This window comes from Mesocricetus auratus, unplaced genomic scaffold (assembly GCF_017639785.1).
Source record: "Mesocricetus auratus isolate SY011 unplaced genomic scaffold, BCM_Maur_2.0 Super-Scaffold_4256, whole genome shotgun sequence".
NCBI lineage: Eukaryota > Metazoa > Chordata > Mammalia > Rodentia > Cricetidae > Mesocricetus > Mesocricetus auratus.
Window position 1 is genome coordinate 86,799,151 of NW_024429182.1, and position 21,488 is coordinate 86,820,638.

At 47.2% G+C, this 21,488-nt stretch overlaps 1 protein-coding gene across 8 annotated transcripts in view; it reads right to left on the reverse strand.

Annotated features, from left to right (window-relative positions):
- The window catches only part of Mical2 (microtubule associated monooxygenase, calponin and LIM domain containing 2), a 130,031-nt gene that overhangs the window by 18,310 nt on the left and 90,233 nt on the right, over positions 1-21,488 (reverse strand). For 6 of the 8 annotated variants that reach the window (XR_005881159.1, XM_040756243.1, XM_040756242.1 and 3 more), the window contains 13 exons: positions 19,002-19,259; positions 17,860-17,975; positions 16,935-17,061; positions 16,252-16,342; positions 15,116-15,263; positions 14,061-14,260; positions 13,664-13,770; positions 8,993-9,061; positions 5,536-5,679; positions 4,059-4,184; positions 2,895-3,113; positions 2,602-2,703; positions 1,008-1,133 (listed from right to left, as the gene is read on the reverse strand). Coding sequence is in view for 7 of the 8 variants with exons in the window: in XM_040756243.1 (XP_040612177.1) it covers positions 1,008-1,133; positions 2,602-2,703; positions 2,895-3,113; positions 4,059-4,184; positions 5,536-5,679; positions 8,993-9,061; positions 13,664-13,770; positions 14,061-14,260; positions 15,116-15,263; positions 16,252-16,342; positions 16,935-17,061; positions 17,860-17,975; positions 19,002-19,259 (1,833 nt within the window). In the remaining variant the exon portion in view is untranslated. The remainder of the gene's footprint in view (positions 1-1,007; positions 1,134-2,601; positions 2,704-2,894; positions 3,114-4,058; positions 4,185-5,535; positions 5,680-8,992; positions 9,062-13,663; positions 13,771-14,060; positions 14,261-15,115; positions 15,264-16,251; positions 16,343-16,934; positions 17,062-17,859; positions 17,976-19,001; positions 19,260-21,488) is intronic. The other 2 variants (XM_040756246.1, XM_040756245.1) reach the window with 1 other exon arrangement.

A 21,488-nucleotide genomic window follows, 5' to 3' on the forward strand; every position in this document is an offset into this window, starting at 1 on the left:
TGACAGCATGAAGCTGGATGTGCCCCAGCTCAACAACACAGGAGCCAAACAGGAGTCCTTCAGACAGGACGTTCAGCCCTGCACGCTGACCTCAGCAGCAGCCAGGCCAACAGATTAAGTGCAGAAGAGAACTCACTCTTTCTGGAGGTTAAAAATGTGCCACAGACCCAAACTAATTCTTGTCCACAGAACACTTCACTATCCACTAAATCACAGCTCGTTCCCTGCCTCCCTCCCTCCAAGCTAACTTCTGTGCTGCTACCCGAATCATCTTTTAAGAACATAGGGTGTAGGTTTCAGTAGCTCGCTCTAGCCCAGTGAGAGGGTGAAACTCCTTAACATCATGACAGTGCTGTATGTTGCTCTCACTCTTTGTAATCCTTACACTCTGCCACCCCAAAGTCAGGTGACATCAGCCTACCTTTATACATGCTAATCACTTCTTACCACACCCTAGCTCTCTATCTAGAAAACTATCCCTGTGGAATCTTCCACACAGGTCTCCTACCACTGCCTCCAAACCCTTCCCAGGCTTCTTTATGTTCTTATAATCTTGCCCATTATACATCTCGAGAACTTCATGAGTAATAAATCCTGCATTAAGTTTACTGTGTGAAACTGCCATTTGCTTAGGTCAGGCATGCCAAAGTTCAGCAATGCCACATGTTAAATGTTATTCTTATGATGGAGTGGTGCTTCCATCAAACTGTAGCATGGGGCCCAAAGATTCTCCTTTATTTTCTCAGCATCTGGGCAGGGCTCAGCATCCGAGTACCCGGTGAATGATTTCTGTGTGAGAGTGATGCTGGCAGTGCAGGCTCGAGTTGTTCTGCTAGATGCATGTACTAAAGAAAACCCAAACCGGATCTAGGACTGTCGTACACTATCTAACAAACTTTCATCCCAGCCAAGCTTAGCTCCAGATGTTCGGCTGTGCTGGCCAAATGGAGCCCGAGAACATCTCAACATTCAGGGGGTGGAGGAGGCAATAATTTAGGGGTGACTACCTTTCTGGCAGGAGAAACAGAGTCGGCAGCTGGTGGAGAGGAAGGAGCAGCTGGATCAGGAGACGGAAGGCAAGAGGGAGGAGAAGGAGGATGACTGTGAAGCAGACGTTTAGACAGAAGTTTGTCCTGCATGGAACAGAGACAGGAAAGAAAGCAGGGTTATAGCTGTGGCAGGTGTAGCAATCATGCTTTTAACAAACCCACGGAGCAGCAGATCCTGGGGCCCGTGTCTCAGGATGACACAGAAGTGTGTCTTTAGAGCCAAGTGGGACTACGTGGCTCCTGGCTGCACTGCACTCCGCTACAGTTCCAGCTCCCTGAAGTACTCCGAGGAGACCCATTCTGCTCCTGTGTAGAGCTGCCCTAGACTGCAGTGCTCATGAGAAGCCCTCATAGAAGAGTTTGGGATGAGGGAGCAGCTGCAGGTTTAGGAGGGGAGAAGCCTGAGCCAACAGGGGGTGGGGGCAGCCCACCACAGCTGGGGCTTCTACAGCTGTAGGCACACACTTGTGCTGGCCTCCTGGAGGCTGCTAGAACCCTGGCAATGAACTCAATGCAGAATATTCCTCCTTTGTTTATGACTCCACTGACAGCTAGAGACATAGGAGGAGGCTGAGTGAAGGTAACTGAGATGTGTTCTAGAGATAGCTTGCTGAAGGAGGAGGGTTTTACAAGGATACCCCCACCCCCACCTCCTGGGCTTCACTATTACTCGCAGTTCCTGCTCTGCGAACACCAGAATGCCAGCTCTTCTTTTTCTACCAGTTACCGAGTAAGTAGGTGGCCTGGAGGAAGCTCTACTTCCCATGCTAAGGCAAAGTTTCTTGCATTAGCTTAGCATTGTTGCTTTGAGAAGCAGAGCTGAAGTTGAGGGTTACCTCCCTGACTGGGGGGATGGGCAGTAACAGCACAAGCAATGGGCTTGCTTTCACCTTTAAGACACCCAGAACCTTGCAGCTGACCAGCAGTCCTTCTTTCCCTCCCAGGGAGCTCAAAGTCGATTAGAAACTATCTAAGTGCACATGTACCCAAGCTGCGGTCCACAGGTCACACGCATCCCAGGACATCTATAAATGTGACCAAGCACATTTGTGGATAACAGCATCATATTCCAAAGTCAGAAGATGGGGAACCCTTAACTAGGGTTGTTTCATTTGACTTAATGTTACTTTGCATGAACTTGTAGTTTCAGTGTATAGCCCTGGTTGTCCTGGGACTCACTATTAGACCAGACTGGTCTCAATCTTACAAGGATCTACTTGCCTCTGCCTCTGCTGTGTTGGAATTAAAGGCTTGTGCCACCACAGTCAGCCCGACTAGGGTCTTAAAGCCCCTGCTTTTGCTGGGTGGGGGGTTCTTTTTCACTTAAGCTTACTCTCCTGCCTCCGTTTCCCTTTGCTGTAATGTGTCTATCTCAAAACTATACATCCGGGTCTCTTAGAAGCAAGCTCAAATTTATCAATGGCATAAAAAGTGAATTGCTTCTTGTACTATAGAAAAGAAAGAAGAGAACTGTGCTTCTGGGGCTGGTTCCTGGCTACCTGGCTAGACATCCCGCCCTGGATCCTGAAGACTCTGAAAGCCCCTGGTTTACCTGTGGGAAATCCCCGTGTCCAAACATGGAGGCCAGGTGAGCTGCCTTCTCTTTAATGTTCTTTTTGTGAAATTCCCTGTTAGCCAAGTTCTGGGCCCTCTTCTGCAGCCAAGGTGAGAAAGGAGAAAGGTGGTGACAATGGCCAAGGGAGAGGGGAAGGAGTGAGCCAGGCTTGTCTCTTCGCACACAGCAGACAGAGGAATAGGGAGGGAAGCAGAGGAGGGCCTGGCTCCAGGTGGGTGAGGAGCGGGTGGGATGGGACATGGACACAGGCGGGCAGAGAGGGTGGTCACCTGAAGAACCTTTTCTTCTACTTGCTGCAGCCGCCGCAGCACCCCGGACAGGGCCAGTGCCCCTTGGCAGGTGGGAGGTAGGGCAGCGAGATTTTCAGCCCCACCCAGCTGCAGGTCTGACTTGGCCCTGGCTCTCCAGGGTCTGCTTGGGCACTCGCCACTAGCAGGGACTTGATTGAGTTCTCTGAGCACCTGTCCTGTTGCCACCACGGAAGAGAACTGGGAGAGAGTGGGAAGTCAGCTTCCTTCCCTTTATAGGCCCCACCCCCATGAGGAACCCCCATAAGGACCACCTTGAGAACTGTCAGACAAGCTGGGTGGAGGAGGAGCTTCTGCACCCTGAATTGGTATCCCCAGCACTCAGACCTGGGCCTCACCCAAGAGCCCTCCAAGAAAACCTCTGTAGCCCTGGTTCCCATGCATTTCTCTATTCTGAGACTGCCTAGGGTACCTTAAGGAAGGTCTGACCCATCCCATTAGGGGCCTGAGTATGCAGGAGACACAGGTACACCTTAGTCACCTCCTCATAAGACTGGTACACAAACACACACACTGCTGTTGCATCTGACCTCACCTACTGCTAGCCATCTCTGGGACCCCACATAACAATGCTCAGTGCTGACCAGATGACCCTGGAATCTGTGGGCACTCATCCTGACTCTGTCCAGATTCCAAAGCCAGAGAAGAGATAAGCCACAGTGTCTCCATGCATGTTCTGGCCGCTCAGACATCTGAAAAGGCCTTTACCATGCCTCAGCCTCACTCTTTCAGTGAGTGTAGCCATGACCTCCCAGCCACCCTGTCCATTCTACTATTGCTTTTTCAATTGCTTGGAAATCAGCTTATTCACTAACACCTCTGTACTAAAGCATAGCACAGGAACTCTCCAAAGAGGTCACATGGAGATGTTTACTTTCCACCCCCAAAACAGCATCGAGTGTGCATGGTTGGCTGGATAACAGGGTCCAGTGGCATATACTTCAGGTGCTGCCTGTGTGGTTGTTCTTATTCATAAGGATAGTGACCTTGAACTGTGTCTGCATGCACAGGGATTCTACATTCAGCTATATATGGATGCTGGAGGGAGCCATGGATCCCACCCCTTGGCTCAAAGTCCCTTCCCCCTGGCTTTACCAAAACAGTATCCACTGGAGAGAGCCCTACCTGCCTTATCAGAGGAGGTGGAAGCCTGGGAGTGGACTCCTCCAGCTTGGGGCAGCGAGAGGTAGCAGGAGGGCGAGAGGCAGAGCACAAGACAGGCTTACCTATGCCCGAGACACGGTGGTAGTCCTGGGAGGAGAAAGCAGTCCACAGAAGCAGCCCCAGGAGACAGGAAAGAAGAGACTCGTGAGAAGAGGCGTGTGGAATGGGGAAGAGGGAAAGCAGACTAGGAGACTCCGCCACGCGGATGAGCGGAGATGGGGCTGGCTAGGTTCCTGCAAGCCCAGCCCAGCTCGGAAACTGGATCCCTGGCTCTACAAGCATGTAGATGGACAAGTTCTGTAGTCCCCTGCTCTGGGACAATGTGTGAATCCCACAGGCATTGCTTTTGGCTTAAACACAGGGCTCTGGGCCATCAGTGCTAGCCTACACCAGGCTAGGGTGACCAGCACAGTCCTCCTAGAAACAGAGAGTGTCTTGCCCACTCCAGGACAGGGATGTCCAGGCCAAAAGAACAGAGCCAGGCCTCCAGGAGCAACCGTTGAAATTATCTATGTTTAGACAAAAACAGAACTCAAGAAAATTGCCCTTTTGTAACAAATCCACTTCCTAGGGAAGGTTAGTTATTCATGAAGGGTGTGGCTAATCCTAAAACCAAGAAGACATTCATGTTTGCCTCTAAAGTTAACCAGGGAAGAGACTGTTCCCTTCTTCCCACCAAATGAGCCCAATTTTGTCTTGGCACCAGTGCACAGCATAGACAAAGGGAATCTGGTCCCAGAGTTTTATAACATGACAACATATTGTAACATGACAACACACATCCAAAGGCAAGAGAAGAGAGAAACCAAGTTATGGGCACAGACTTCAAGTGAGGACTCTGCATAAGCCACAGCAGCCAGCCTGCCCTGTCAAACACAGAGACCCTGCAGGACCTGATGGGGCATGGGGGCAAGGAGAGGTGCCAGGGAACACTGAGGACGTCAGTCAAGTCCTTGCTTTTTCTCTGAGCCAGTATCTCTGGTCAGGGTGCCTCACCTCACCAGGGACTGGGGAAGTCCTCTCCCACACAGCCTTTCAACTTGAATTGTCCCAACTCACACTGGCTACAAATCATGTTTTGAGTGCAAAACCAAATTAGGAAGTGGATTTAATTACTGCAAGATGGGCGCCAGCAAACTGCTGCTCACAGGCCAAATCCAGGGGTCTGTTGGTGTAAATAGGTTTCTACTGGAATGGCATCACCCCTACTTGTTAAGGGATTCAGCATGGAGGCCTAAATGTTTTAACAGGATGTTATGACTCCAAAGTAGAAATGAGTTGCTATCTGACCTCATGGAAGCATGGAAGCCTGCTATTTCATAACCAGGAACAAGAAGTATTTTTTTTGTCAGACCCAGGTGGCAAACTTAAGGCCATCTCTAGCCAGCAGGGTTCTGCCACTGGTAGGGTAGGTACAGGGACCACATGATAGCATTACCTGTTTCAGGGCTACAGGGTTCCGTGCGCTCTCTTCAAACTTGGCTAGCAGCTGATTGGCCATGGACTTGACTTTGTTCTGATTGCCACTTTCTCTAGCACACTCTTGAATGGAGCCCAAGCTACGGCTGGAGAAGGCTGGCAGCTGCAAAGGTTAAAACAGCACATTGGAATCCAGGTATCATCAGGACACAGGGCTCCTCCGTGGATTGAGGGAGCAAGTGCAGGCCACAGGGGTGTCCTCTAGGACTGCTGACCACAGCACAATGCATGTGTCTTAAGGATGGACATACGGGCTTGGGAACCCATCAGTTAGGGTTTGAATTCTTTCTTCCTCCCAGCCCTGGACCTAGGCAATTTATGTCTCAGAATTTGCCCCATCTACAAAATGGGAAGTATGTCCCACTTCAAAAGGTTATTACAAAAAAATCAGTTCTAATAGAGAAGTGTTACATAAAATAGTTTCCAAAATACATCATTTTGACTGATGAGTAGAGAGTGTGATGAGGGAGTAAGCAAAGGCTTTCGGCTTTCCCCTCCTCTCCTATGTACTCCCTTTCCCAACTTCACCCACAACCCTAATCTTTAAAGAAAAACTAACTCAGAAATAACTTTGGATTTACACAGAAGGTACAAAGAAGTACAGCCTGCTCTTGAGCACGCCTCCCCAGCCCCCTTTGATGTAGCTTCAGCAATAATTGCAGCACTGTTATCAAAGCTAGGGAACAGACACTGGCATGATACTGTGAACTGGACCAGGGGCTTTGTTTGGATTGCATCAGTTTTTCCATTCACACCCATCTTCTGTTCCAGGCTTTAATCCAGGATCCCACACATTGAGTCATCTTGTCTCCTTAGCCTCTTCTAATCTCTGGCGATTCCGCTATCTTCCTTGGCTCTGACACTTCTGAAGGGCACTAGACAGCTATTTTATAAAAAGATCTCAATCTGTGTTGGTCTGATGTGCTCTCACAATTAGCCTGTGACTGGAGGTTCTGGGAATTCACAGCACAGGGGTGAAGGGCCCTTTGCATCCATCCTATTGGGATGCATGATGGCAGCAAGACTCATGAGGAGTGATGGGAAGCTTGGTCAAGATGGTGTATAAAATTGAGTTCCATCTCACTTATGTACTAACTAATAAAATTTGAAAATTTCTAGTATTTCCTAATATGTCTTTTCCTGTTCCATGACATCCTCTCCCATACACCTCAGAGCAAACAGAGAGGTACTGTGCCAAGTGGGTTGGTGGTCAGGCCCCTGAATGAGACAATGAGTCTTCCCCACAGGAACAGTGTTCTTGAGATGGTAAAGATGCGTTCATTCAGAAGAGATGTGTGGGAAGATTCAAGCTAAAGTTGATTGTTATTTAAAATAAGATCCAAAGAGAAGCAGCCTGGGGGGGGGGTGCTGTGTATGCATAGCACAGTCAAGTACTGAACAAACACAAAACTGAAAGCCACTCCTTGCTTTAATGTATGAAGTGTGGTTGCACACGGATATAGTCTACCGAGTGAACACTGCACAAAATCAACATTGGCCAGAACAATGTGTCACACAGTCACCAATGCACAAATAATCTTTGCTCCATTTTCAAAACCAGATTTGATTCATTCAGTCAGGGCACTAGGGTCTGCATTTTTCTTTCATTTTCATTTTCTGAATGTGTGTGCACATGCACCTGTGTGTGTGCGTGTGTGTGTGTGTGTGTGTGTGTGAGAGAGAGAGAGAGAGAGAGAGAGAGAAAGCGATAGAGAGAGAAAGCGATAGAGAGAGAAAGCGATAGAGAGAGAAAGCGATAGAGAGAGAGAAAGAGAGAGAAGACATGCACAGGGGTGCCTGTGGAGGCCAGAAGAGGGCGTTGAATCCTCCGGAGCTGCAGTTTTAGGCAGTTAAGAGTTGAGATCTACCTGATGTGGGTGCTGGGAACTGAATTGGGTCCTCTGGAAGAGCAGTGAGCTTTCTTAACTGCTCAGCCATAGCTCTAGCCACTGAAGCCACAGTTCTTGATGGGATCACCCCCCAAAATTCTGGGAACCCTTCAGATGAGGGGAGTGAGCATGTTCACACTGTAAGATGGGAAGTGAACTCCAGATTTCCTTTGATCAGAAAATGAGGTCAATGGTGACCAGTTGTACTCTATAAGGGGGTGCTCCTGGCTTGACTGACAGCTCACTGATGGAAGGTGGAACAAGTCTGAGGCATGAACAATAATGGTTTACAAAATACAGCAATAAAGCCTCCTCAACCACACAGAAGAGACAAGTAAGTCTCTTATAAGTTGGGGAATCAAGCACCAATGTAGTTTATAAATTAGCCCATGTGTCTCTGAGTCATCTTTGACATCAGACAGCAGCCTAGCTAAAGCTGGCATCTAGCCAGGCGGTGGTGGCACACACCTTTAATCCCAGCACTCGGGAGGCAGAGGCAGGTGGATCTCTGTGAGTTCGAGGCCGGGCTGGACCGACAGCCTCCAAAACAATACAGAGAAACCCTGTCTCGTAAAAACAAACAAACAAACAAACAAAAAACAAAGCTGGCATCTATACATCATTGACATATGCATACTTCCTTTTGCAGAATTAGGATGGCTTTGAAAAATGAATTACAGGGCTGGGGAGGGGGTTTAGCTGGTAAAATGATTGGTATACAAAGTATGAAGACCTGAACTCAGGTCCCCTGAAACCCAAATGAAAATCTGGGTGCAGTGGCACATGTCCATAGTCCCGGCAGTGGGAAGTGGAGGCAGTCTGATCCCTGGGGTTCACTGGCCATCCAGTCAAGCCCATTGGATGTGCTACCCTGTCTCAAAAAAAAAAACACAAGGTAGAGAGCAAACAAGGAAAATGCTTGACATCAGTCTCTGACCTTCACACGCATAAGGTGCATGATTACCCTGCAACATGTATACATGCATGCACAAATAAAATGAAAGGAAGTGCATATCTTCTGCCTCTTTAAATTGTTTCATTAAAATAGAATTCACTCCCACCTGCTCACATTTTCAGAGGGAGGTTCTAGACTTTGACACTATCTCCTTTCACCATATGGTGGCACTTGTAGGTGCCCAACATTCGTCTTAAAGGCTGCAAGTACAGAGGAAAGCAAAAAGTTCTGAGAGCAGACCTGCTGGTGTCTCTTTCCTACTTACTATAATTAGTAACTCAATATTAATTAACTATGTTATGTATGTCATCTCCTTAATCTAAAAACCCTTCAAAGTCTCAATATTTTTGGGTGTATCAGCACATTTGACAGCCATAGCCCTCACTCACCCCAGGGAGGTTTTATTTTGCAAGATTACACAGCTAGGAAATTAATAGTAAAGTGATTAAACTGAGCCTGGATCCCAGTGGTTTGTGAGAGAAAAAAACAAAATGGAACCAGGGCTAAACATACCCAAAGCCACTAGTTCTCAGGACATGGGCCTTGTACCAACTGAGCCCAGGCACACATACCTCTTCCAGATTGCTGAAGCCCTGCCGCCTCCTCTTGTTCATGTCATTCTCTTCGGTCTGTGTGTCTACCTGCAGTGGCCAAGAAAGCATGGTGAGCTCAGGGCCCCGAACACTGTTTGAACTGGAAGCACAGAAGGATGCATGCTTGTCTGAACACAGCTGTCAGCCTAATGGTAGACATTGGAATAGATGGCCCTGCATATAAGTGCTGCCATGGAGTTATGGCCAAGCACAATGGAGAGTGCTTCTACTCAATCTCAGAATCCCAGTGACACAAGCAGGGCAGGCAACATCTCTATTGCAGTGACTATGGGCTTGCAGGGGGATTAATCATGTGCCTGAGGTCAGGCCTGGGGATGCCCTCTGTGTTTGCTGCCTTGTGGGGGAACTCTCTGTTCCCTGGGCCTCCCATAAAGAAGTGGGGCAGGTTCTCAGGACTTGAGTGAGCTGTCCAGGGATTTGGCATCAAATGAAGTTGTAACTCAGCCACCATTAGAAGATTTAGTTAATTTCAAATAAATATTAGCTTCAACCTGAGGACTAAAGATCAAATGTCCAGCTTGCCAAGGACAGTTCAGATTTAATGACTCTTTCAGTAACTGTAACTATTAATAGACACATTCCCTTCCATAGAGTATTACCTAGCTATCCCAATAACCCCTCATAGCTTACCCCCTGATGCCCAAATCTGGACAATCTATCCAAGGCCTGTCAGGTTGGCCTAATCAGATGGGGAGGGGTCAAGGGTGGGGTGCAGGTTGAGTGCTGTACCTTCTCCATATGCATCTTTGGTACCAGATTAGGTCTATCCCCTAAGGCTAGTCATTTTAACTACCAGCTTCTCCCAATAGTTGTCTTCTGCTGGAGTCTGGAGTCACATCCCACAGAGCATGGATCACATCTGCATATTTCTCCCATACTCTAACTTCCTCCACATCATATCCAAGCCTTTCAGACACCATTAATGCAGGAAGAAGTTGCCACAGGTTCACTGTAAACCCAGGCATAACATCTATCTAGGCCCAAGCATAGTCCTCCAGAAGGGTTCTTTCAGGCCTGGAAACTCTGAAATAGCAGTGTGGGAACTCTAGCACAAGTCTACTGTACATCACTTGAGTCCAACAAGCACCCTCATTACACACACACACACTCATACACACACACACCTGCCATGTTCATTGGCCCCATTAAAAGAAAAACACACCACAGTTTAGTCATGGATATTCATTCGAAAATTTGACCAAGGCACCATAAAACAACAGATAAAAGGGCCCTGCCTCCCTTCAACATCTCCTTCAACTTCTCATAAATCACTATTTTGTGAATGGAAATAATCCCAGTCTAAATGCTTGGACAAACACCAAGAGAAACAGATGACCTTATTTTCAACAATGTTGAGTTTTAGAGGCACAAAGTGTTTGGGCTCCCAGCTCCACCGATGTGAATGCCACTTAGGCCCAGAGACCAGAACTGTGAAAGCACAGAATGTCCCATCAACAAGAATGCTTCGTGCATAATCTCAGGGTTCTCTTTGAATTTTTGTTTCCACTTTCAATGAGGACTTGGCTTTTCTCACAAAGAGCAATACATCCCGCTCTCTCCCTTAGACTTGACAGCCCAGGGTGGGACCATTCAAACAACTGGAGCCTGGTTGGCTCCATTCAGACATATGACCTAAGAAGGGCTCACAAAATGCAGTCCAGGGTGGTGGGCCCAGTCAGGAGCTCCTAGAAGATCCTAAATCCTTCTGGGAGAGTAAATGAAGCACAAGGAGGCAACCTTTGCTTCTTAGATGCCTCCACTGTGACCCAGGAAATAAAAGACATCTACACGGAAAGGTTAGCAATGCATACACATCCAAGCAATGTTTACTTTCCCCTATGGAAAAGTACTATTAAGATGCAGGTCAAAATGAAAGTCTAAGAAAAGTAAAACATAGAGATTTATTTATTTTTCTCACTAGAAGCCAAAAATTGACTCAAAATCTCTAACCCAGAGTCATTTTCTTTAGTGATGTAGCAACTGATAAGTTGCTATGATCCATGAAATAACCTCCACCTATGCTCGTGCAAGCGAGCCTAATTAAACTCTGTGGGACATGGGCACACACACACATACACACACACACACACACACACACAAGTCAGAGGGGGACAGGTAGAGAGAAGAGGGGCTTCTGTGGGAATGGGGGTGTATTGGGGTGGATATGATAAAATATATTACACATATGTGTGAGATTGTTAAAGAATAAATAAAAATACATCTTACAAAAAGGCTCTAATCACTCTGAACTTTATTATACTTGAAAAAGAACCAGGAGCATAACAAAACCAAATATTTCTCATGGCCAGGCAGAGAGAACATGAGAATAAACAAATGACTTATGTTCTCTTCCTATTAACTTTTCCAGCTCTTTCACCCTAGGAACATTTTCTTATCATGATTTTCCAAGGATCTGAAAGAGTTGATATGCCAAAAGCCATTTATTAAACTAAATGGTTTCCCTCTTTAAATAACAATCAATGCCACATATCCGCTAGTCTGATTATTAATCTGACTAGCTGAAGACAGTCATGTCCCCACACATTCTGAGTTATTTTGGCTCAATGCAAACAACATTTATATTTAGTTATCTGGCCTAGTCTAACCATGGAGGAATTTAGATGTGATTGAGTTGGGTATCAGCTTTGATATTTAAAAAGATGGCCAGTGATACTAGCAAGAAAGAGCTTTCTTCAAGGAATCACAGTTTCAGATGCTAGTCTGTGCCTAGTGATGTTCAGAAAATCACCTAGCTACATTGTCTTCAATGCCCTCACCTATAGGAAAGAGTCTAACACCATCTACTCATAAGCTACCGTGAAGGTTGATGGAATGTAAAACACTTCTTAAACTACACATTGCTGTACAAGAATTAATGCTATTAGAACTAGAACTTTAAACATCTGAATTCTTTGATAATACCTGTATAACTTACTAAAATTTAACATCTCCAAGTCCAAGTTACCTTACCCACCACACTTCAAGGACACTATTTTCCCAACCTTCCTCCAAAGGATATATGTAAAGGTGGGTGGGTGGATGGATGAGTACGTGGGTGAATGGACTGATGGGTAGGTGATAGGTAGGTATGTAGGTGGGTAGATAGATTGGTGGGTGGGTGAATGGACTGATGGATAGATAGGTGGATGGGTGTGTGAATGGGTGGATAGATAGACTGATGGATAGGTGGGTGAGTGGGTGGATAGATAGATTGGTGGATGGATGGATGAACCAATGTGTAGATAGGTGGGTAGATGGATAGTTGGTGAGCAGGCTAGATGAATAGAAGAGGTGCTTTAAAAAATCTTTAGCTCTCTGTGTGCTCTAGAGCAACATCTACTAGACCACTCTGACTACACACAGGGTCATGTGTGCGACTTCACTTCTACTAGGAACCAGTGCTGGTAAAGCAGGACCTAGCTGAACAGGGAAAGTCTCTGGGTTACCCAGCTGACTTTTGGAATGTGTGTGTGAGGTCAGCTTGCTCTCACATAGTGAGACCTGGTCTCTAAAAAGGTCTTTATCATGTTTGAATTAAACTCATGATTTTGTGTTAGGTTAAATTCATAGATATTCTGGGGGTATACTTCCACTTTCAGGCCACAGGTTGGATATCCTGAATAAAATGGCAATTATTCTTCAGACCTGTGGTTCCCAAACTGTGTAGTTAAGTATCCCATGATACCAGAGTGAACCCAGAGGAATGGCAAGACACTCAGTAGCATCTGTCAGACATCTTGAAAAATACTGATTATTTGGACTTAGCTGCTTAGAGAACAGGACGCGGGCATTTGCCCCTGATCTGGGAGTACTGTGAAAGTCACAGACACTAAGGGTTCTAGAAGTTCACTACACCCTGGGCTTGTACTGATTAGTGTTTGTGGCACAAACTAGAGTTACACAGGAAGAGGGAACTTCAACTGAGAAAATGACTCCATGAGACTGACCTAATGTGGACAAGTTTCTGGGGCATTGTTTTGACTGTTCATTGATGTAGGAGGGCTCAGTCTACTGTGGGTGGTACCACACCAGAGCAAGTTGTTCTGGGTTGTAGAATAAAGTTGGCCAGCCATGGAGAGTGAGCATTCTTCCATGGCCTCTTCTTCAGTTCTCACCGCCAGATTCCTGCTCTGAGCTTCTTCTCTGGCTTCCTTGGATCGTGGACTGAGACATGGAAGTGTAAACCAAATAAACTATCTCCTCCCCTCAACTTGGTCTGGCCTGTGTTTTATCATGGCAACAGAGAAGCAAACTTCTGTGTAATTACTCCTATCATCAAAACAACTAAAACCACAGCCTTATCTAGTGGGGTACTATGACTATTGAATGAATGAAATGAATGGAGATGTGAGACTGTAGACTACTATCATGCCCTTGCCACTTAACCAATGTCCATCATCCCCTTGTTCTGAAATGTCTAATGACATGAGAAATGAGCTCACTCCACCACTCAGGGAGCAGAGCTGACCTGGGTTCACTCTTCAAACACCCACACTCTGAGCTATGTGCACATCTTTTGAGTCTTGATCTACATAATTTGTCAACAAACAAACCCGGACATGAAACTCTCCTTCCTCTTCCACCATCACCTGCAGTGAGGAATAAACAAAAGACAAGCCTGAGACTTACCCGTGGGGTCCTCTTCCTGGGAAATGTGAGGTTGAGATAGTTATTAGGAATGAATGGTTTGCCCAAGCCGAAGTCAGCATTTTCTCCGTGGTTTTTATGCCAGGAATCTGTTGAGAAGTAAAGCAGCATTGGGATGTAGAGCCCTGGTGGTGATGTTGTAACCTGTGGGTGTCCTTGTATCAGGACTCTTCTAAAATAATTCTCTTATCCCACCCTTTATGAATCCTTGAATGGCTGAGGGGTGTGGGGAGGCCACCATCTCTCTTCAAGGTAGTCACCTTTGTTTGGCCTCTGAGTCAAAGGGAAGGTGTGTTGAAGCTGCAGAGTAGACAGCACCAGCCACTCAGGCTGGGGGACAAAGATAATACTAGAGACTAGACACAGGCTCCATGCTTACCCTTGGGTCTCAGTGGGGTTCCCCGGAAGAGCTCATAGAACTTGGAGAGATACATGACCATGCTGAGCTTGTCAGGCTCCTGAGTAGACGCCATCTCTTTGCCTGTAGTCACAGGCAGGATCCCAAACTCACGCTTGGCCACATCAAATGCCAGCTGATTGTTCTGCGCGGCATCATCTTCATTTAGTGAGTCGAAGTTGCTGGAGGACCAATACCAGGTGAAGCTCAGGGTGAGACAGGAGGTACTGAACCCATAAGGAGTACTGTGGGATGATGATTTTTTAGCCCCACTGAGCCCCAACCTCAAGTCCAGGAGCATGCCTTGCTTATGAAGGGACTGAACCAAACTGAATCAGACCATGATTACACCACTAACCTAGGCTGAAGCCATCAAAAAATGATTTACTCACTTTGGAAAATATAGGAGTTACTTTAATTACTTTTCTTTTTCATTTTAATTGCTATGTTAACAGTACCTTTCTCAAACTAATCAAATTATGTGTATCATATGGAGATGAGATTCTCATCTCCTCACGACTAGATGAGTTTGGTAGGTTTCCAACAGCCCTTTAGGAATGGTTTATATTTGGGTGAGTATCTGTGCTGATCCCTAGGTCTATACATATTTTTCTTTGAATATCATGAATTCTAGAATGTCATCTCACCTTCTAGTTGACCCTGCCATTTTGCCAACATACAAAGAAGCCTTAGAAGATTTTAGAAATGATCTGATGAATCTGGGTGTCAAAAAGTACTTCTTTGGCTAAGTAGGTCTCTCTTATGCTTCCTATATTGGGGGGGCAGCTTTGAGACCTATACTTAATTTCCAAAATGTGGCTGTTAGGGTTGGGGGCCAAGTGGTGAGACACAACCACTGACCCTAGGATGACTGTCATGTACCAGGGACACAGGGCATACAGGTTGCTGTCCAAACAAGGGAAAAGCAAGTTTTAGAAAACCACCCAACCAGAACTTGAAGAAAGAAATACTGAGCCAGGTTGGGTGTCTTCACCCAGAGAAGGCTGCAGTTCCTTGTGTCCAAGGTCTACACTCACATCAGCTCTGGCCGGAAGCGGTGGATGATGGCACACAGAGCCAGGCCACTGCGCCAGGATGTGGTCAGGTCAGTGATACGGACATGCTGGTAACCCTCAGTCTGCTGCTGGCACCAGGTTAAGAGCTTGTTAGGCCGGATGTCTGACTCTGTGGTAAAGACATAGGTGGTGAGGCTTTGCAGAAATTCCAGAGAGTTCAGCCTGAGCATCATTCCCACTGCCATCAGGGCTGGGAATCAGGAAGGGTGGATGGCGTAGATGCAACACTGATGGCCACGGCACAGGAATCACACTGTCTAGCAGTACTGTCCCAACAGTCCACTATGGCTAGGATCCAGGGTTGGAGGCTAGGAACACAGACCCTGAATCTATTAGTTGACACTAATGACATGGGACTGTCGTGGACAGAAGTGCTCATGGCCAGGTTTGATGCAAGCTGGTCCAGGGAGAATTCCCTAAAGGAAGTGTCTGGGGATGTATACTTGAGCTGGCTACTGAAGAATGTCTAGGAATTCTTCAGACAGAGGCATTTCAGGAAAACTGGATGGAGTGACAGTAAAGAATGTGGAGAGCCTGCCATGCTTGTGTAACAATAAAAGTTTACTGCTGTAAACAGTGTTTTACTGCAGCTGGGCATGTGGTGTGTGCAGGGAAGGGAGGGAGAAGCTCTACATGGAGATAGTGGGAGTGTCTCTGGGTTGTAGAGGATGGGGACCCAACAGAAGGGCTGTTGGGGAGTTACTCATTGAACCACCCCTTCCCTGACACTGAGTACCACTCGGTGCCAGTGCTGTGTCAGGATTATGAAAGTAAGGAAGGAGAAAGCCCCAGGAATCTGTTGTCTAGCTGCTGGGGAGACAGGACACTCATTCCAGAAACAATAGGCAAAGAAAAACCAGCCCCGTGGAACTCCCTACAGTGGACTTTTCTGGGCTAAGTACTCGGCAAGTAACTGTATGTCTTAATTCTGATAATCCTGTCTTACTCTTGCTCTTACAGAAGAGGAAACTGAAGGACAAAGAGAAAGGGCACCTGTCAAAGTCACATGGGTAATGGGGCAAAGCTAGGCTGGTCTGGGTCTGGGCAAGCCTCATCCCCTGCACAACTTATCCCAGGGTCCCAGAAGGGCAACTCACCCCGCCTGGAGAGGCTAACAGATCTCCGTACTGTGCCCCATCCCTCGAGAGAGGAGCAGTTCAGCTCCTTAGTGATGTATAAATGCTTCACCTATGAAGAGGAAAAGACCACACATCTGCCCACCAGTTCCCAGATCCCGGGCTGGAAGCCTCTCTATGCTCCACACCAGATTTCCTACCTGGTACTACTTTCCTCAGATGTTGGCTGGTATGACTGTCAGCAGGGCATCCAGACAACTGAGTCACAGACAACAGGCCTCAACTGTCTTCCCAAATGAGGAAGAACTGACAGGGAATATCTGATTTCCTAGTAGGAAACCATACGATTGTTTGTCCTATTAACTGAAGATGGTAGAGGTGGGGTGGGTAAATAATGTCCAGGTCTATGCATGGTAAGGAAGAGAGGCGATATCTAGGTAAGTAGATTATGTCTAGGAGACATAATCAGTGTCATGTTTGCACAGTGACAAATTAATACATATGCATAGTACCATTCGTGTTCTATTCCCTGCTATAGACTATAAAGAAGCCTATAGGCCTTTATTGTACCTTTGCATCTTGTGGGGAAAAGAATTGGCTCTACCCTTTTGCTAGCCAGCTTTGGTGGACTCAGTTTCAGGACTGTGACAATTTACTAGACCATTCCTTTTCCTCAGGTCACTGTGGGCTGGGAGTGGGCTTACCTGGTGAGGTCTCACACAGTGCAAGTTGAGGTTTGGGTATCGTGTTGCTGGGTCCAATGTGTACTGCTCAAAATTTTTGTTGATGTTCTCTGGGGTTGTCTGAGGTAACAACCGGTAAAGACTTTCTCTGCAGGGAGTCAAAGTCCAGAGGTCAGGGGTTACTCTTGCCACTTCAGGCCCTTTTTCCTATGCTCTCCTCTCCTCCAGCCTCCCTGGTTCCAGGGAAGGCCTCTGGGTGTATTTGTATAATCCTCAACTGTAATCCTGAGAGCTGTAAAATGTGGGGGGAGGGACAGGCAGGGGGAGAGAGGAAAGAGGGTGGTAGGGACATGGTTTCTTTCCTTGGGCAGGAGGCAGGAATGCAGGCCCAACATCTCAGTAGCCTCTGGTTCAGCTAAAGCTACCTCACAGCCACAATGCTCCTCTGACCTGCCTCTGTGGCTACAGTGGTCCACACCCAAGGCCATCAAAAGCCTGTCTCCCATATCAGCACTAACTCCCAGTCAGCCATCTGTTCATGGTCCATGGCCAGCAGCAAGGACCTGGGAGGGAGCCAGGACTTCAACTGTAGGAGAGGCCTGACAGGTCACAGAATCCTTACCCAGGACACATACAACACTGTGTAATGTCCTTGAAGACTTCCTTAAATAAACCTCTTGGACCTTGGATGAGAAAAATCAGAGAGCCCTGATTTAGGACTAGACAATGTCAAGATTTGTCTCTATTGTGAACACTAGAGAAACTCACTGATGGAGAGAGATTATGGCACAGAGTGTCCTTGAAGACCCTGGCATCACATCAGGCCACAAGTGAGATGGCAGATTATGCTCAATGCAGAGGCTGCAGGACAGCCATCCTGGCTCTACTCCTGACTAAACCTTCTACCCAGAAGCCCCAAGATAGGAACTCTGCTCTTGTGGCTCACCTTTCAGCCAGCACCTCCAGGGGAGGGGTGCCCTGGTCCCAGCTCTTTACCATCCATGCTGTGTCAAAGGCTGCCATGAAGCCCCGTGCACAGCCTGTGCCCATTGGCCAAAATGGCTGTAAAAGATTACACATGTCAAATTCTCATCGACTCTAGTGACTCCCAGTCTCCTCTCCCATTCTATCTGGCACTTTATGGTTGCCAGCTCTGAGCCAGAGCAAGGGCATAACCTTGCTGCCTACAGCTTACCAGAATCACAGGTAGCTGTAGCATAGTCATGAAGGGTATAATAGTCCCACATGTAGCAAAGCTTCCTGGGTACTATGGAAGAGAGAGAATGGAAGCGGGGAATGCTTCGTCAAAGTGTGGGCTTTATGTTCATCGTAAACATCAGATGGGATTCTGATCTCCTTCCATTTGGGAAGATCAGTGGCAAAGGCTGCGTGCTAGAAAACACTGGAGCCTGCCAGAACACTTAACACAGGAGAATAAGGACTGGGGAGACTGGGAGGGAGACAGGGATAGAAGCAACACGCCACAATAAGGGAGAACAAGGACTGATCTGGTCAAGTCAAGGATGAACAGCTTGCCCCATGGTATACCCAGAGCAGGGTTTGCAACCTGACTCTCAGCCTTGGATAACTTTGCAGACACTGTCAGAGTTCATATTAAGATCGGAAGCTAATCCTTCGATGATCATTTATCTAAGAATCCTTGCACTCATGGGGTCATGAGGGAAAACCCCTTGTCCCCACAGGCCCCATCACACTCTGGAAAATTTCTACACTGCAAGGCCACACAGGGCCACCCACATGGGTAACAGGTCCCAGCCATGCTTAGGGTCTACATGTTGTGAGTAGAGCAGTCCTGGGCTCTAGATCAGGGCTGGTTAGTTTTGTTCTTCAATCTAGAAGCAACCAGAAGAAGCTGCAAATGTAAGCAAAGGCTCCTGCTACAGGCAAATGGACAAATCCCAGAATACAGCCAAAAGGTCTGGCTCCCAGGCCCACATGGCCTTGGCAGAGGTCTGCCCATTGTCTGAGAACCTGCCTTTCCCTGGGATGTTGGCAGCAGAGGCTACAAGCCTGAGTACAGAGATCTGAACTGTACCATGATTAAAGGGCTCTAAGGGCAGGTGGTACCTCAAGCAAGCTGTCACCCACAAGGGCCACAAGTAGCTGGTGTGCCTGGCGCTCGCGCATCAGGGCTGCATTCTCCGAGGCATACATGGAGGTGAAGTCGAACATGGCCACATCAGGCTGCCCATTGTGATTTATGGCAAAGTCTAAGGATGGCAGCTGGTAATTGGTGGCAAAATCTGCAGCTTCACGGGCGTAGGAGAGCAGGTTATCCTGGTTCACATTCTCACTACACAGCAGCATCTCTGTGTCAATGTAGTCCTGGAGAAGATCAAAACCTATGTCAAGATCTCCCTCCTCTCCAAAGAGCCCCCTTTAGGAAAAAGACAATGGGAAGGGTCTTTACAGAGAGGCTAGTCAAAATAGAAACAGAGGGAATGGGCGATGAATTATGTTTGCTATGCAAACATGAGGGCCTGAGTTGGATCCTTAGAACCCACATTAAAAAGTCAGTTAGAAAAGTGTGTGATTATAATCTCAGTGCTGGGGAGGCAGAGACAGAAGGATCCCTAGGAGTCCTTTGCTAGTCTGCCTAGCCTAATGGGTGAACTCCTGGACAGTGAAAGACCTTGTGTCCAAAGACAAGAGGAGCCAAGTTATGACCACCACAGAGATGCATACGTGTGTATGTGTGTCTTCAGGAAACTCACATGTGCGTGCGTGTGTGTGCATGCATGTGTGAACCATAACTAGAAAACCAGAGGCAAGGAAATAAACACATGGTCCAGCCACAGTGGTTAGCATGGCTGTGATTAAGCACCCAGTTTGGCTTTGTGCTTCTTGGCATCCAAGGCAAAGGAGAAATGCGATATGGGCTTTCCTTATCAGAAAATGAAGCATAGCAATTCCTCACGGGAGGCAAGTTTTTCTTGGCACGGAGTGCTGACAGATCTCTCCCATGTAGGAATTTAGACAGAGGACACTGGGAACTGTAATGAACAGAGGACTTGATAACAGCCTCCCGGCAAACAAGGAACACATTGCACATGGCTGGTTCTGGTGATAACTTTCTGTACACTTAAGAGACAGAAGAACAAGCCAGGGACTTAATAATGGGTGGATTTAAGCTCCCTGGGTGCAGATATGCTGTGGTTAGTGGGCAAACAAGATCAGAAAAAAGAGGGTGTGCCGTGCCACTCTCTGGATTTCTTTCCAGACTCAGTTGCCCTTTTTTCTATGATTCTGGGGATGCTTGTGGCTTGATTGTGAAAGTGGGCAGTGTTCTAATTCTCTGCTGGCGTGAAGATGCCTACACTTGGAGATTGAGAAAAATCATCCTAGAGATGAAGAGTGCTAGAGAATGAAGAGAAAAGTTTAGAAGATTTCCAAAGTCTATTCTGCTCATCTTTGGCAAAGAAACTTAAAGGCCACATTTCCTAAAGATGATGTGAAAGGGCACGTTTCCATTGATAGAACATACGCTAGTGTGCATGAAAACCTGGGTCCAGTCTCCAGCGCTGAATAGAACTGGCAATGGTGACATGTGCATGTAATTTCAGTATGTGGGAGATGGAGGCAAAGTGATTAGGAGTTCAAGGTCATCCTCAGCTACAAAATGATTTCAAGGCCAGTGTGGCATACATGAAACCCTATCACAGCTGGAATGCTGTTTAGCTTCACTCTGAGCCTCCATTTTCTCATTGCAAAACCATAATTACAAGACTCCTCCTCAGAGTCATATGAAAATGAAGTGAGACTATAGACATGAAATGCCCCACGCCATGGCTGGCACATAGGAAGTGCTCTATAGATGCCTCTACCAATTCATATTGTCATAAGATGAGATGCCAGCTTCACCCATCCAAGGTGCCAGTATGGGCACATCAACAGGTCCCACGATTAACCTCCTCTATACTCAGAGTGACCTTCCCTTTCCATTTCCTGTGATTTCAAATGCTTTATTTTGGAAATTATAGTATTTCCTCAGAGAATATACCCAGCATTCACCTAAGAGAGGACTGAAGAAGCCACCTCAACACATGTGAGGGAAGAAGAGGACCTCATGTCGCCAGACTGACCAGCCAGCAGTCAGCTGGCAGATGTGGAAGCCCAGTACTCATAAGTGTGTGGGTGGGTGGGGCGAGGCTAGCTTCACCTGTCTGACCCGCATCCCATGCACTCAGCAGAGGCCCCAGCTAAGGTGGAGGAGGCCCAGGGGAGGCCTGGGTTACTCATGCTTCCAGGCCAGATGCCAATACAAGCTGGTGAGAAAATAGGCACGCTGTACTCTGGCAAGCAACAGTGAGTGGTCCCAGTCTAGGACAGGACCAGGACCAAGGCAACTGACCTGGGTCTGTAGGACCCTTATCGTGAAGCTGTAAGCACTGGAGCTCTAGAAGGGTGAGGACTGACCAAAGTCCTGGTCCTTCCCACCTCCTCTCTCTCATTTTTATTCATCCATGTGTGTGTGTCTATGTTAAGTATAGGCCACACGAATGCAGTGCCTGTAGAGTTCACAAGAGGGCACTGGGTCTTCTGGAACTGGAGTTG